At 43.7% G+C, this 16,887-nt stretch overlaps 1 protein-coding gene across 3 annotated transcripts; it reads right to left on the reverse strand.

Annotated features, from left to right (window-relative positions):
• Positions 1–8,166: 8,166 nt before the first annotated feature.
• On the reverse strand, positions 8,167–16,876 carry FAM217B (family with sequence similarity 217 member B). 3 transcript variants are annotated; one of them, XM_019972104.2, is made up of 4 exons: positions 16,359–16,876; positions 14,694–14,805; positions 14,501–14,586; positions 8,167–12,462 (listed from the first exon to the last, which is right to left on the reverse strand). In XM_019972104.2, the coding sequence occupies exons 1-4, from the start codon at positions 16,874–16,876 to the stop codon at positions 11,313–11,315; spliced, it is 1,866 nt and encodes a 621-aa protein (XP_019827663.2). In that variant the 3' UTR covers positions 8,167–11,312. The 3 variants fall into 3 exon arrangements, with proteins under 3 accessions (XP_019827663.2, XP_070657464.1, XP_070657463.1); XM_070801363.1 differs by lacking the exon at positions 16,359–16,876 and adding an exon at positions 15,612–16,327; XM_070801362.1 differs by lacking the exon at positions 16,359–16,876 and adding an exon at positions 15,545–16,327.
• Between the last annotated feature and the right edge of the window lie 11 nt (positions 16,877–16,887).

A 16,887-nucleotide genomic window follows, 5' to 3' on the forward strand; every position in this document is an offset into this window, starting at 1 on the left:
CAGGCTGCAATGACCAAGTGGAAAACAAGATCTGACACTCATTAGTCCTCATTACCTTAACGTATTACCTGTGATCACATCACCTTGTTGAAAATACTCAACAGTTCTTCAAGAGGTGAAATAAAAGATAATCTTTATCTTGTCATAATGTATTTTCATGGCTCTGTGACAGGTTGCTGCACTTTTTAATTTGAATTGTTTATAATCTGAATCCAAGTTGTTTGTTACTAAAAGGAGTAACTAATGTAATTTTAAAACCTTTCTATATTTCCTGTACATAGGGTGGGGAGGAGGGTGGGAGGAGTGTAATACCTATGGCCAATTCATACTGATGTATGGCAAAACCCATCACAATATTGTAATTATTCATCCTCCAATTAAAATAAATAAATTTTTAAAAAAGAAGCAGAATAATAATTATCAAATTTACAACTTTGAATGAATAAACCTTGCATTTACTTTCAAGATGGATATTTTTATTCCATGTAAATCTATTGGCCACCTGATGCGAAGGGCTGACTCATTTGAAAAGACCCTGATGCTGGGAAAGATTGAGGGCAGGAGGAGAAGGGAATGACAGAGGATGACATGGTTGGATGGCATTACCAACTCAATGGACATGAGTTTGGGTAAACTCTGGGAGTTGGTGATGGACAGGGAGGCCTGGCGTGCTGCGGTTCATGGGGTTGCAAAGAGTTGGACACGACTGAGTGACTGAACTGAACTGAAGTCTATTGAAAAACTTGTTAGAGTCATGAATTCAGAACTTATAGATCAGGTAAGTAAGCTAAGCCATGTGGAATGTTTGTGAGAGATGCATGTTGTACACCCCTAATACTGGGGCTGATAATGTTGATCAAGAAAGACAGTGTGTAAAGCAATTTCCTTCCAATTAAAAAAAACTTTTAAAAAGGTAGAAATCAACACAACCTTGTAAAGCAATTTTCCTCCAATTGAAAGATAAAAATTAAAAAGAAAAAATAAACTGTGTTGGCCTGCAGAGATCCAGAGAGGGGCCAGGGAATGTAAGCAAAGGGTTCCACTTTTATATTTGCTTTAAGTTGTAAAAAATTGGTATTTTAATATATTAAAAACAGCCAAATTTTCAGCACTCTCCAACATTTAAAAGTGAACAAGAAGCCAGTTTTCCATAAGACAGTCCTTCTCAGGCTGTGTAACTCACTTAGCTGGTGACTCTAGGCTTCACCTGCCTCACTTCTTAAGTGAGTCATAGCTCCAAGATGTCGTTTCTCTTTCTGTTCTGCGTATCCACGATTCCAAAGAAGACGTCGGTGTTCCTGTGTTCTTAGAAGTGCAGTAATACCTTATGGCCACAAGATGGCAGCTCCCGGCTCAATGAAAGCCTAAACGAACGAAAGCGAAAGTGAAAGGAAAGGAAAGTGAAGTTGCTCAGTCGTGTCCGACTCTTTGAGACCCCATGGACTGTAGCCTACCAGGCTCCTCTGTCCATGGGATTTTCCAGGCAATAGTACTGGAGTGGATTGCCATTTCCTTCTCAATCGGATCTTCCCGACCCAGGGATGGAACCCAGGTCTCCCGCATTGTAGACAGAGGCTTTTGTCGTCTGAGCCACCAGGGAAGTCCGAAGAAAGTGGTAGTGAGATCAAAGTCACTTGATTAAAAGGAAGGTCAGGATGAGAATTAATTTCCTACATTCTGCATTCTACTCTACAGTCTCACCTTGGGCATCGAGGGGAGCCCAACCCACTTCAAGTTCTCAGTATAAGTTTTTTAATAATATAAATGCATCCTGACTGCTTCTAAGCAAGGATTAATTTTGTCTTGAATTATCTTTGTCCTTCAGGTTCCTGAAAATGCCAGGCACAGGTATGTAGTGAGTTGCATTTTCAGAGTTGTCAGTCAAGACAACCGAATCAGGTTCATTTTCCGTCTTTTTAGGAAAAGTGTGTTGTCTGGGAGGTTTCTACTTGTCTAGAAAGTAGTGAGTAGAGCCCTTCACTGAAAGTAAAGAAGTAGTCAATTCATGACATTCTAAAGAGACACCAAGAGTCAGGACCAGACCCCTCTGGGGTCCCCTGAATGGCAGAACCGACCCTGTCACCCCCAGCCTGCACCGCAGCCCAGTCTCTTGGTCCAGCCCCGCCCACCAGTCAGGAGTCAGCGGCGGAGTCAGCTGGCCTCCTTGGGCCTCAACTGCACTGAGGGCTGATCCCACCCTCCCCGCTGCAGACACATGAGATGCTTTCTTTCCACCTCAGAAAGTGCAGCGGGGTGTGAGGAGGGATGGGGGTCTGGGGTAGAGCGGAGTGGAGGGATGGAGGGGTGGGAGGGTGTGGATTTCTCCAGTGAATGTGACGGGAGCTTCCTGAGAATCACTGGTCTCATAGGAGGGTCCCCACCGCCCCAACTCCGACTTCTGCTTGGTCAGTGGCCCTGTGCCCAGCTGAGATGAGGGCCTTGTGGTGGATAGCAGGACTCAGAGAAGGATAACAAAAAGTGCCCATCCCTTCCTCCATCTGGCACGGTGAGGAGACAGTTTCTCCTGTGGGTCAAGTCTACATGGAAGACAGGAAATGATCCATTACCAGTTTTCTTCCTGCCTCCCCAGAGGGATGCTGCTGCGGGCAGGCAGAGGACAGCCCCCAGGCAGGGAGACATTTAGATGCCCTCTCTACAGAGGGGAGCCAACCTCAGTGACCACCTGAACAGAGAAGAGGGAGGGAGGGGAGGTGTCTGAGGGGGACCACCCCAGCCACACCCTCCCGTGTTGGCGGGAGCTGGAGAGAAGAGGGGATAGTCCATTTCTTCACAGTGATGCAAAAAGCTTAACTTCTGAGAACAGCCTCCAAGGAACAAAACAACCCAAGGAAGAGCTGTGCTTAGAGAAATAAGGAGGTGGTTCACACAAGCCCAGCCCTGCCTTGAGGAATGATCCCCTTTCAACAACATGTAAAACAGCGACTACGTGGAGGCTCTGGAGAGAGACCAGAGACACAGAAACTGGAGATAGCCAGGCTCCTAGAAGAGGACGGACGGGCCGAGGATGAACAGACAGGACCTGCGCCCTGGGTACTAAGCTTGTGGGTGTTTCCGGCACGGTTCTTTCAACTTTTCCGTATGTTCAAGATTTGTTTATAATACAGTGTTGGGAGGAAAATCATTAAGTGATTTTGACTCCAGCAGTAACAAATCCAAGTTATTATTGTGCCATCTTACCCCAACATCAATGTTGTAGCCCAGTGTCTAACATGAGTATGAGCCAACACACCTAATGTTTGTTAGATTTCACATCGGAATAAAATAATCCATCATTTGTATTTCTGGATCTATTTTCAGTGACTCAAGTCACTCAGGTTCATCAGAAGTGGTTCCTTATGTTTCAGTATTCCAAGTCCTCCCTCAAGAACTGGTTGGAAATTTTCCTTTGAAAGGTTTTAATTTCTTATCCCTATTTGTTCAACTAATCATTGTAGATGAGCAATAGGGGAGGGAAATGCTGCCAAATACAACAGATTGGAGTGTTTTTCACTTTTTGCAAGTATCGTCTAATACTAATAATATTGATAGTGGAGTTACCAAGCTCTTTCTTGAGTTGTTTACGTATGTGGATTTTTCTGTGCTTTTTGGGGGAAGAAGAGGGGAGATAAAAAGAAAGACTTGAGGCTGTTTATTTTGTCTTCCCACATCAAAATCATCCTCTTGAGGTAAAAATGTATGCTTCTTTTAAAATTAGAATATATTTCAATTAAATTTGGTGGATCTTTCATTTAATTATTGTGAATGTGTGTTAGTCACTTGTTATATCCGACTCTTTGTGATCCCATGAACTGCAGCCCGCCAGGCTCCTCTGTCCATGGGATTCTCCAGGCAAGAATACTGGAGTTTTGCCATTCCTTTCTCCAGGGGATCTTCCCCACCCAGGGATCAAACCCAGGTCTTCTGCATTGCAGGCAGATTCTTTACCATCTGAGCCAGCAGGGAAGCCCTCATTTCTTTATTGCAGAAGACCTATTAGCAAAACGCATTTCATTGCACTATTGAGAAAATTGGAACAACACAGGAAAAAAGTCAAGTCTTCCTTTCTTTCCCTTTACATTAAGATGAACGTCTCTAGAGAGATTAGAGGAAAAATTTGGTGACCCTTCCAAAGGCAGTGATGACCCTTCCAGACCTGTCTGGAGTATTGAATGAAGTGTGTCAAAAAAAAAAAAAAATCAGCTGAAGGCAGGGTGAGTTCTCCACACCTGAAGTTTAAAATCAAAAGAGTGTGGATGTAAAAAGCATACTCAAGGTGGACATGTTCTGAAAAACCTCCACTCCTTCATATTCACCTGTGGCCTAGATCATCAGAGCCATAAAGTATTCAGATTTGTGCCCTACCATCTGAGCCAGCAGGGCAGCCCTCATTTCCTTATTGCAGAAGACCTATTAGCAAAAAGTATTTCATTGCAGTATTGAGAAAATTGGACCAACACAGGAAAAAAGCCAAGTCTTCCTTTCTTTCCCTTTTTATTGAAGTATTTTTTATTGAAGTATAATTGATGTGCAATACACATAAGTTACAGATGATTCACAGTTTCTAAAGATTTTATTCCATTTATAGTTATTGTAAAATACTGGCTATATTCCCTAAATGCTTTCCCAGATAACACTAGTGGTAAAGAATCCTGACAATGCAGGAGACATAAGAGACTTGGGCTCCATCCCTGGGTCGGGAAGATGGCCTGGAAAAAGTAATGGCACCCCACTCCAGTATTCTTGCCTGGAAAATTCCATGGGCAGAAGATCCTGGCAGGCTACAGTCCATATGCTGTACATATATCCTTGTAGCTTATTTGATACATAACAATTTGTACCTCTCAATCCTCCACCCCTATACTGCCCCTTTCCCCACTGGTAAGCACTGGATTGCTCTTTGTATCTGCGAGTCTGCTTCTTGTTTTCACTGTTATAGTCACTAGTCACTATGTTAGAGTCCACATATAACTGAAATCATACAGTATTTCTCTTTCTCTGTCTGACTTATTTCACTTAGCACAATGCCCTTCAGGTCCATCCATGTGGTTGCAAACAGCAAAATTTCCTTCTTTTTTAATGACTGATGAGTGACCTATTCTTGAGGTAAAGAGCCAGCTAGGTGCCTTTAAACCCTCGAGAAAGCAGAGTGAGGCAAAAAAGCAGAAGACTTTGTGGCCAGAGCACAAGAGGGGACTGGTCCGGCAGGTGGAATGCTGTGAGAGCAGCCAGTTCAACCTCGTAGACTTAAAGTGCTACAGAGGTGGACTTCTCAGACGTTAACCTCCAGAGATCTTAAAATGCAGCCTCTGGTTCTGGAGGTCAACGTTTACCTTTACCCTCATCGGGAAGGAAAGATCATGTTTCCCCTGCCCTTCTGGTGTGTTGGCTGACAGCCCCTGTAATAAAAGACAGATTAACAAGAGAAAAACCAACAAAACTGTAGTAAGCTGTGTGTCCCCTGTACACGTGGGAGAGACTCAGGAAAAGTGAGGAACTCCCAAAAAAGACTGAACTGCCAGAAATAACATCTCCAGCCAAAGAGGAGAAAGGACGTTTGGGTTTGGGGGAGTGAGTGACAGGAGGTTGTCAGGAAAAGCACAGAAAATGAGAGTATAGTTGTTGGCAGATTTAACTCCTGCCTTAATATGATCAGAGTTGATAAGATGAATAGGAATTTCTGAAATTTCTAGATTTAGTTCATCCTCCTCTTCCAGGTACAGACAGGAGGACACCCTTACAAATGGAGATTTCCCTTACAAATCTAAATGTCTTTTACTAAAAGGTAACTTCTCAGTTTTCAGAGCCTCTCCAGTATCTGCTGTTTCTTAAAAATAACCAGCCTAGAAAACAATCCCCACACCAATGAGGCATATTTTGGAATGGCAGATTCTGCCCTCCTTCACCCTCTTACAGTTTTTTTTTTTTTTGACTGGGCCTGACAGCTACATTGACAAGAGACAGGTCAGCAGAAGAAAAGCACACCAATTTATTTAATATTAATACATGACACACGAGACTTCATAAAGAATGAAGACCCAGAGAAATGGCAACACTTCCTTGCTCTCATATTAGGTTGAACAAAGTGGAAAAGTGATGAAACTGGGGGGAGATGAGATGATGAGTATCGTTTGAATAAATAAAGTTTGTGAAGAATTCTCTCGGCCTCAACTTCTCATCTCTGATGATAAATATGTTGCTTTCCTCCTGATATAGGGAACACGTCTTACAGGAATTTCATCTCCTGCCTTTAAAGAAAAGAAGGAAGAAAGAGTGTTTTTCTCATATTTGCTTTCAAATGCCTTTAACTCAAAATCGTCCCTACGCCAGGGCGATTTTGGCATATGTGGTGTGTTATGAACTCCTTCAGATTCAGTGGGTCTGAAGTGGGGCTCAGAATATGAGGAACAGGCATAGAATAGTGCTAGCTGAATGGAATCAAACGTTAAATATGCATCGTTAGTTTTCTCTAAAATATCCTACAAGCCAGGACAATGATATATATGACTATCCCATTTTTAAAATTCCAAATGTATTTTCCAGAATTATCTCAGTTAATCTCTTAAACATCAAGTTGCTGAGGACAGAGATGTATGAATTGGATCCTTTGAGTCTCTATGAAGATTTTTATAAAACGAATGATTTATGTTCCTTCATTGAGCATTGTTCTATAAACAGTGTTTTATGATGTCAAAGTAATGATGCAAGGAGGCTTTTGGACTGAGGTGGTTTTTACTCTTTCCTTGCCTACCAAATGAAACTAAACCCTAAGTGGAGAATTTCCTGTAAATGCCTCAAGAGTAAGAAAAACAACCCAATCACAAACAGCCAGTCAGGGTTTCCCAAATGGTACAACCACTTAAGCCACAGCCAATCAAACGGTTTCCTTGTTTTGCATCTTCTCCTTGCCTTCAGGTCCTATCTGGGAAGTGCTCCTAACCTCTAAGCCTTTGGTACTGCCCAATACAAATTGATTTTTGCTCAAATGAGTTCTCAAATATTTCAAAGAGAAAAAGCTTGAAATTTTTTTGTTTCTGAAATCGAACACTCCTCCTCCCTCCCCATGTCTTCTGGATCACAATAAAAATCTTTCATTTGACCAGAAGGCATCACAGAATCAATTCAATGCTGCCTGAAAAGGATTAGTCGCCACCTTGTGGATAAGAAAATCACCACATCCAAAAATAATCTGCCATTTTATGTACAAACTAATGATGTGAAACCTCCAGCATGGTTCAAACTATCAAACAGTTATTTGTAAACCCCCTGTTAAAAATGAGACAGCAGACCCCAAATGAGTCGCTTATGCCAAGCCCCACTTCACCCAACTGAGACTTACCGCTTCAGCTCTCCTGAAAAAGAACCGTAAGCCAGTCCATCAAGAATAGCCTAGTCAGGCAAGTCATCTGCCTGGTTGCCCCTTGCCATCCTGGCCCCTAAAGGAAGGTGACCTTGCCACAACTAATCTTCTCTTTGCTGGTATAACTTTCTTGTCCGGTCCCTTCTGCTTGTAAAGGTTCCATTTTGTGCAGCCCCTCCCAGACAGCTCCTTTCTGTCTGCTAGGCTGGATGCTGTCAATCCATTAATCACAGGATAAAGCCAACAGGATTTAAATTTACTCAGTGAACTTGTTTTTTAACACCCCCAAAATTATTCTTTTTAAACCGCTACTGTCTGGCAGACCCAAAAGAGGGCACCTCATTGTCACAGTGAATTTAGAAAGAGGACCAAAAAGGTTTTCAGAATGGTTACAGCAGTAGCTGCTCACAATTGCTATTTCCTAACCTGGGGACCCCCTCGAAAACACACGGCTCATTTCTGGACATGTACATTAAAATGCAATTTACTTCTAACATATTAATTTTATTGAATTTCCATCTGTGTCCCTAACCACCCTTGGGGATAATAAGAGGGACTCAGGAAAGGTGCAGCCAGGAATCTTCCTCACATGTGTCTAGTCCTGTTGTCATGTCTGCTGCTCAGAATTAAGAAAGTAATTGGGACAGAATTTCCCCCTCAGCAGATTTTGAACTAATCATGGAGAACGAAGACAAACTCTGAAATAGAACTGCATAAAAAGTAAATCAAAACCATACTAGAAAAATCCACATAGTGTTTTCCCAATGTTCAATTGATCTCAAGGAAGGAAAAAGCCAAGACTCACAAAAGCCTTTGTGTATTGTTTTATTATATACAAAACCAAGCATATAATAATTGCATAGCAAATAACAAACATGCTGCATTTTGAATGGTGCTCTGTACATGTTCATGAATAAATAATAAATACTGCTTATTACCTTGAAATACAGTACCAAGAAATTTATATTTTTGTTTTACTATTCTTATAAATGAGCACAAAGGAAAGAGGAAATAGGTGATATTTAAACATGAATGGTAGAAATTCTTCTCTCTGGAAACTAACCAAATAGGCCCAAGAACCACTACACATGAGTGATACCCTCTCCCCCCATCTTTTTTGTCATAGGTTGCCAATCCCATGCTATCCCAGTTGAGTTACAAACTTTCAGTCAGTTTATAGTCATTAAGGAGAAACAGTCCCAACCTAAACAATTGTAGCTAATATTGATATATTTTTGTAGTTCACTTTTGCAGTTTTTACAACTTTTCCCCCTGATTCCAAGCCTGCAACAATTCTTAGCACTTTTTCTAAACTTTGGAGTTGTTTTTTTGCTACCATTTTATTGGTTTCTTTAATTGATTTAAATGCAACATGTATGTAAACAACTGCACAGAAATGACAGGCACTACTTAGGAATACAGTGACTCATGTCACAAGATTCCATGGCTTCGATCTCATGGACTGAATGAGTTCACGACTCAACTCTGTAATGTGGCCTGCTCAAGTGGCAAGATTTTTATCTGCAGCATTTAGTGCATTAAGATGTGCGCATCAGAAATCACAGAAGTGTGCTTCTGCTCTGTAATGAACCTACATTCCTTAGGAGCTCTGAGCCAATCACAATTACCAACCAGAGGCAAAAAAGTAAACAAGCAAAGCCACTTTTTCAGGCTTTTCAAACTGTCCTAACGTGACATTATAACTATGCTTCCGAATTAAGCAACCAAGTCAAAGAGCAAGGAACATCCGAGAAATTTAACATCCGAGGTGTTAACTCAACATTTCTTAATCAGCTCAGACATACACGAGGCCAGGAAAGGTGAACCATGTCACCGTCCAGATCTCCTGCACAGGTGTGCTACTGCGAGAGGCAGCAGCTCAGCAGAAACCCTGGGTTTCTATTCGGATTAATATCAGGATCATACATGTGTGTGTAACATGCTTACAGAGATTTATTGGCCCTGAAACTTCATACAGAGTTGAATGAACATCTAGCAGAAAAAGAAATCATGAGTGGGGTGTAGACAGGACTCGCCTATCAGTGCTCACAGAAGCAGGGCCGTTGAAGGACATGTGGGTGAATGCTCAGGAACCACAGGAAGGAAAAGTTATAAATAACACTATATTTTCAAAATACCATACTTACACTGAGTACAAATGTTACAGTATAATCGTGAACCACAGAACTGATGCTGGCCAGATATACATCTTTTGTTCATTTATAAAAAGGCCTTAATCTTAAAAAAAGATCTTAATCTTACTGTAACCAGTGCTTTCTCCAGTAGGGCAGTGTGAGGAAGAAAGAATATAAGAGGGAATTGGGAAATAAAGTCTTAAAAGAAAAGGACTACCATCAACATTTTTGTTGTTTAATATGATTAAGATCAGATTTTCATATGGCATCTTAATATTCAATTTTGGCCTATTATTTTAATGTATAAATGCATCCTGTCTTTATGGTAACTTAAACAGTGACTTGGATGACACTGAATTGTTGGGTGAAAAGTCTGCCAGTTGGTAAATATTTTCAAATGAAATGTGCCAAGTTTTTCATTTGCCCCAAAGATTAAAAACAAACATATATATAAAGAAAACTAGAAGAATCATTTGAAGGAATAAAATCAGCTATAGTCATTAAAACATACTGTACATCAAGAATTGTCAACCAAAGGTTTTAAAGATTTCTACAATAATATCAAGAGCAATCTCCTCACACAACCATAGGGACAAGTAGATGTGACTTCAGTTCAGTTAAGTTGCTCAGTTCTGTACAACTCTTTGTGACCCCATGGACTGCAGCACACCAGGCTTCCCTGTCCATCACCAACTCCCGGAGCTTGCTCAAACTCATGTCCATCGAGTCAGTGATGCCATCCAACCATCTCATTCTCTGTCATCCCCTTCTCCTCCTGCCTTCTATCTTTGTGACTTAACAGCAGTTAAATAAGAAGCATTTAGGAAGCTCATGAAGCCACAGGGCCATGTAAGGATGTGAAGACATTCATTCAGTAACTTTAGTCATGCTCCCCCCACGAGATTATAAAGCAAAATTATAAAGTCCTGCTCTTGCAAATGAGGACAGATTATCATTTTACAACAGAGAGGGGCCAGGTCCCAAATCAGGAATGTAATAAGGGTTCCACTCAAAGTGGTTCCGTGTGTATCTGTCTGATTATAGGCCCTGCGTTTGCAAACTCTAAAAGGTGGTTTACCTGTGGCACCTCTTCAGAGACACCACCTGCCAGAAATTCCAGGTGTCAACATTTCATTCTTCCTCCCACCACTTGCCAACAACCACGCTTAGACCCACCAACCTCCACTGGGATGAAGTCTGCATGCTGACAGAATACAAAAAATTGACTTCACACCACCTCTAAAAGGCCTTCTTAAAAACAAAACAAAACCCATGTTAGGGAAAGCGCATGAAAGCCCTAGATTCTACTGTCTCCCAAGAGCAGGAAACTTAGTGATAAATGACTTTGCTCAAAATAGATGCTGTTGAGGAAGGGCCCAAGCTTCCCCTGGGTGAAAGAGCCAGAACATTTGTTTGAATCCTTTAGGGCCAGGGCGCAGAGAGCCCTGTCTCAGATACTCAGGATTCTCTACTGTTTGAAGCCGTACCCACTAACTCACATATGCTGTGGCTGAGATTTCAGAAGTGGAGTTCACTCAAGTCCCTCTAGAGAGCAGTGGTTTTATTTCTTTCTGTGGCACAGACTTTGGCTGATGTTTACCTCAAGTTTGCCTAAGACTGTCAACACAAAGTATGATTACCTAAAGACTTCTTTTTTTGAAAACAACCCTGTGTGGCCGGGGTGGAGGTGAGGGTGGGTGGACTAAAGAACTGTCCACCCCTTCAGTAAACCTGAAGTCTCTAACAATTCACTGGAGGGGAACTTTTGGAAGAGCTTTAATACTGAGTCATCTGCAGGTTCTTCCAACTCATCATCTCAGTTATTTCTTAAATTTGTACGTATTTTGCTTTCCTCCATTCGTTTTGAGCTTTTTCTCACTGGATATTGTGGCATGAGCACAGTGACTCACGTTTCCCTTCTTCTTAAGACCTGTGTGTGCTGGTGCCCGGGCAGCCCTGCAGCCGTCTGTGGGATCCAGGATCATGGCTGGCGGCCGGGGTGCGCGGAGGTTCCCATTGCTCTCGATCTTGGGGCCACCGTCCCCGCAGGATAAGTCCCAGGGCTGCAGCCTGGGGCTCTTGTTGGATTTCTTTTTCTTCTTCTCTGTCTGCACCTCCAGGGTTTGCTTCTGAGAACATAATCGGCTACTGCTCAGCACATCAAGAGGTCTGGGGGAAGCCTCACCAGTGTAACAGAATGGATGGACTTCCTTGCAGAGCATGTCTTTCTTTCGTGAAGGGCCTGACTTCAGAGGCCCTTCCTGGTGAGGCCTGGACAGAGCGCTGGGCATCAGCTTGCTTCTCCCAGGGCTCTTCAGGGCCCCCGAGGTCCCAGTGGGAGGCCTCCCTTTGGCCACCTTGCCTTTCTCCCACTGGATAGTCTGGATTTGCAGCCACTCGAGCTGGACGAGCCTATTGATGTACTTGCCCAGGAGCCCCCCGGTTTTGGGCACAGCCTCTGTCCTGCGCTCGGAGTGCAGGAGCATGGCCATATCCCGCAGGTCCCAGGAGTTGCACGGGGGTGGGAGGAAGTCGGGGTAACAGTATTCAGGCCAGGTGGGGCCCTGCCCTGGGTGCAGATCGAAGTGAACCGGGTCAATCTCTTCCGCTCGAAGGTGAAGATCAGGAGGCGTGAGGGGGGATGGGGGGATGGCAATCCTTTCTGAATCAGAGAGGTCACTGGCACTGTCCTCCTCCTCGTCATCTTCTTTGATGATTTTCATGGACTCAAAGTCCAGAAACAGCTTGTTCCCTGAGAGCCCGTGATACCTGGGGCCGAGGGGGCTCCTTTCGGGGTTTCCTTCTGGGGAAATGCTTTCCTTCAGCTTATCCTCAGTTGGTTGGGGGACACCTCCTCTGAGACTGCTTTTCAGCTGGGAAGAAATGTGGGGGACTTGGGGTTTACTCTGTCTTTTTCTGGAATTCTTGGGATGTTGTACTTTAGTCCGAGATGGGCCTGCATTCATATTGCTGCAGGAAATAAAATTGCAATTCTTAGTCCATGTGACACAAACTGGCCTTCTGATGATTTTAAGAAAGTAATCAAAAGAAGCCTCTAGTTGTACACTTCAGGTATGACAACGGGTTAGAATATTTGAGGCCTCTAAACTCGCAAATTACAGGACGGTTTTCCACTTGATACTCTATTTAGGAAATAATATTAATATAAAGCAGGTGCCATAAGTAAATGCATGGATTCATTTTGCATCAAATATTAGCTTTTAAGAAAAACACTAACATTTCATAAAGTACTTATATTATCATCTTAAACCCATTGTGTGTACTTTGAAAAATATCTCTTGCAGAACACTCAGTCTGTTGTTAATGATGAGCAGTGTTTAATAACACAAACAAGTAAAATCCACACCTTTCTTTTATATGCCTAGTTTAAATTAAATGTGGACAGGATGTAAAATACATATTTTACAGAACTTAATTGCTGGTTGGTGGTAACTCTGAGCCAGCAAATATCCTAAGGAAAACTGTAGCATATACAACCTACACCTTAAGCCAAAATCTTATTAAAGTGTCAGAGTATCTTCAAATAGAAAACACACTAGGGAAAACAGTGTTTAGGGGGATAGTAATAAAATCACACAATGCCTTATAACACAATATAAATTTTTTTTAAAGGCTTACATGCTATTTTTTTTTCTTTAAAATTTTATCATTTTTAAAAATTGAAGTATAGTTGATTTTCACTGCTGTGTTAGTTTTTGGTGCACAACCAGGTGATTCAGTTATACATACATATACATTCTTTATTTTTAAATATTCTTTTCCACTATGGTTTATCCTGAGATATTTTTGAACACAGCTCCCCGTGCTCTGCAGTAGGGCCTTGTTAATACTGCCCTTTGAATGGTGGGGAGGCAGATCTCATGAGTACTGTACACATTACTAGCAGGGCAACTGATTCTTCCTCTAATTTATTTCTGAGGCAGCATCTCATATCAGAGGTGAAAATATTTTCTTTTCAACTTATTTACCAAGAACAGTGCACTTTACCAAGATGAATAATACTCAGCAACATCAGGCTGGTGTGGTTTAAAAAAAAAAAAAAAGATGGTAAACAGGCTTTGTGGAAACCTCAGAGGTTCATTTGCTGGAGGTCTCCACCACAATAAGCAATTACTTGAAAATGTGCCACCTCTTAATAAACATGGAGGAGGTTAAATCATTGCCAGCAGCATAACATGTGTTCAATAAATGTTGAAAAAAATGAAGAAATAGATAAAGTAATTGCCATGATTTAGAACTCATAACCAACATTGTTAAAACCTTTCTTTACCTCTAGCTGTCTATGTGCATCCATAAAAGTTATTACTAGTATCCTTTTTATAGAAAAGGAAACAAACATAGAAAGATGATTACCCAAAATTGTGGATTCTGCTAACAGTGCAAGAATTATGACCTCCTAGAATTTTTACCAAATGCTGCTGCTGCTGCTGCTGCTGCTAAGTTGCTTCAGTCGTGTCCGACTCTGTGGGACCCCATAGACGGCAGCCCACCAGGCTCCCCCGTCCCTGAGAATCTCCAGGCAAGAACACTGGAGTGGGTTGCCATTTCCTTCTCCACCAGTTCTACGCTGCTGCTGCTGCTAAGCCGCTCCAGTCGTGTCCGACTCTGTGCGACCCCAGAGACGGCCTCCCACCAGGAGCCTCTGTCTCTGGGATTCTCCAAGCAAGAACACTGGAGTGGGTTGCCATTTCCTTCTCCAATGCATGAAAGTGAAAAGTAAAAGCGAAGTCGCTCAGTCGTGTCCGACTCTTAGCGACCCCATGGACTGCAGCCCACCAGGCTCCCCTATCCATGGGACTTTCCAGGCAAGAGTACTGGAGTGGGGCGCTAAACTAGTAATGTTTAAAACCATTTCTGTCAGACAAGAAATATCGTGTATATACTTAGGTCTACAGACATATTTTTCTCCCAACCACACATATCAATCTGGAGAACTGAGCTACTGCTCCCTTTGCTAGATAAAGTAATTACATGAAAAACTATTTACCTGGTTTTCTGATAAGATTCATTCACCCTATTCCCTTTCTTGAAACAGTCACATGGCTGATCATCATTTAGGGTTGGATAGACTGTCTAAAGAGAAAGACATACAGTTAATAAATACCCTAAACACACACACAAACAAGAAACATGAAAAACCGGAACAAATCTAAATGAGATTTTACTTAAGTTTACATTACCTTTTCTGTAGTGCTTGAAATATTCTTGCTCAATCTGTTGGAAGATGCCGACAGCAGGGGAAGTGACTTCTTTCCTCCTCTAATATTCGGGCAGGGTGCCTTACCACCGGAACTAGAAGCAACAGAACAGTGTTGGTAAGTACCAACTGCAAACACCCTATCACCCTTATCATGTTGCTTTTCACTTTTTTGTTCTTAAATATTCAAATTGTATAAAAAGTTTGAATGGGGGAATATTGCCTTCTATTTATGGTTTAATCTATTTTTGTTTTTCACAGTGGGTATTAGATACAAGATCACACTACTATAAATGGATTTCATCTCTCTCCCCATACACACACACACATACACCTGCATGCACATACAGGACATCTGTGGGACTAATTAAGTTTGGCTGTTACTCCAAAGTTCCTGTGTCCATTCTCATTCATTCCTTCCTTCCACAAATAGAGTGCCTAGAAAACAGCAGGGTTAGATACCTATCCTACTCTCATGGAGCTTGAACGCTATTGGAAAGGCCCCCTTTCAGGCCTCCTGCCTTCACTATCACATCAGTCCATGAAAACTTTATCAGTATAATACATATCACACAGTGTTCTCTCTCTGTGACATTTTGTTGACTGGTACCACCCAAGGCTGCTTCTCCCCTCTTGAGTGGCCTACTAAAACTGCCCCATTCGAATGTGAATCTTCTTTCTTCCATAAAATCCCCTGCCTCTGAAAAAATGGAAGAGTTGGGATTATACATTTTTATTTCCTTCCTAAAACTCTGCTATGTTTCAAAATAAGGATGTATGCCATTTTGGTCTGTGTAAGTATGATGAGAAGGAAAATCACATGCAGGCCCTTACAATGAATGAATGAGACCATAATCAACTGCTCGATTCGTTTCAGATGTAGAAAACGTTCTTCACCAACCCCCTTCATTAGTCTGGTTTTCCTGCTGCCTTGTCCCTCTGGATTGTACAGGAACACTCTAGAACTCTCTAGAACTCTCTAGAAAGTGCACTCCCATCTTCTCCACTTCATTTCACCTGGCAGGCTTTACACCCTGGGCTGTGGTGTTTTCTGGACAAAGTTACTGAGAGAGGAGAGGTGACAGCCTGCAGGGTCCCTAAAGATGCAGAAAGCAAGCTCTGGTTTCCCCGAAGGTTCGGGAACAAAGCTAAAAGTCTGGATTCTGCCTACAAAAATGGGTCCCAAGCGCCAGAGGCTGCTTAAGGGCAGCCTTATCATTTGTCACAGGGTCTTAACCCTTGTTCTCATATCTTCCTCTCCTCCGGTTTGGAGCCTCTGTGGAGACAGTAGTAGCAGCAGCGCCGCCCCCTCCCCACCCCCCAGGGAGAGGGCCAGCGGTCCCCGCGGCAAAGCATTGTGGGTGATGCGGGGACACGACGCTTCGCGTCTACGCAGCCAGGCTCCCACGGTCTGGCCTAGGGTCCGTGTTGCAGCGCAAACGTCCAGAGAGCTGGCTACCCTCGAGGCTTAAAATGAGCCGGGGACCGGCTCCCGGGCAGGCCGAGTGGCGCGCCCCTCCCCCGCCCGCATTAGCCCAGAAATCCGGTGACCGCAGCGTGCACGCTCCGGGTCCTCCGCGCGAGCAGACGCCGATCTGGGACCGATCCGCGCGCCGGCCAGCCGGACGCAGACAGACACTGACCAGACCTGTTTCGCGGCCGCGGAGGACACGTGACGCGGGGCTGGGCGGGAGGCAGACGGCTGCGCTGGGCGGCGGGAGTCCGCGCCGGCCGCGTCACGAGGGGCGGGGCGGAGGCTCGCCGGGAAGTTGCTCCGACAAGTCGCGGCCGGGTGAGTAACGCGCGGCCGGGAAGGGGCCGCTGGGCGGGGCCCCTGGGCGGACACTCCCTTCCCCGCACCCGGAGGAAGCCCAAGGCCGCCGCCGCCACCCTGCGCTCCGCTGCGGCCCCGAGGAGCGTCCGCGCGAGCAAGCATTTGTCCTGGAAACCAGCTTTTTTTTTTTTTTTCCTTGCCCAAAGCGGAAAACCAGGGGGAGGACTCGAGGGACCAGGTGGCGGACGTGGGGAGCGCGCAGCCGGCCCACTGCGTCCTCTGCACCGGCGGTTGCAGCGGACCCTCCCCAGGGTCGCTGAGCACGTCCCGGGACACCAAAGGAGCGGACGCAGGGTCGGGAGGGAGACCGCCCTTCGGTTCCGCCTCCTCATCTCTCGACAGT

Source organism: Bos indicus, chromosome 13, assembly GCF_029378745.1.
Source record: "Bos indicus isolate NIAB-ARS_2022 breed Sahiwal x Tharparkar chromosome 13, NIAB-ARS_B.indTharparkar_mat_pri_1.0, whole genome shotgun sequence".
In the NCBI taxonomy this organism is placed as follows: Eukaryota; Metazoa; Chordata; class Mammalia; order Artiodactyla; family Bovidae; genus Bos; species Bos indicus.

Coding starts and splice junctions, on each gene's coding strand:
- FAM217B (XM_019972104.2), bottom strand. CDS start 16,876: ATGAGGAGGCGGAACCGAAGGGCGGTCTCCCTCCCGACCCTGCGTCCG. Junction 14,806..16,358: donor CCTCCGCGGCCGCGAAACAG/GTCTGGTCAGTG, acceptor TGTTGCTTCTAG/TTCCGGTGGTAAGGCACCCT. Junction 14,587..14,693: donor TTTCAAGCACTACAGAAAAG/GTAATGTAAACT, acceptor CTTTCTCTTTAG/ACAGTCTATCCAACCCTAAA.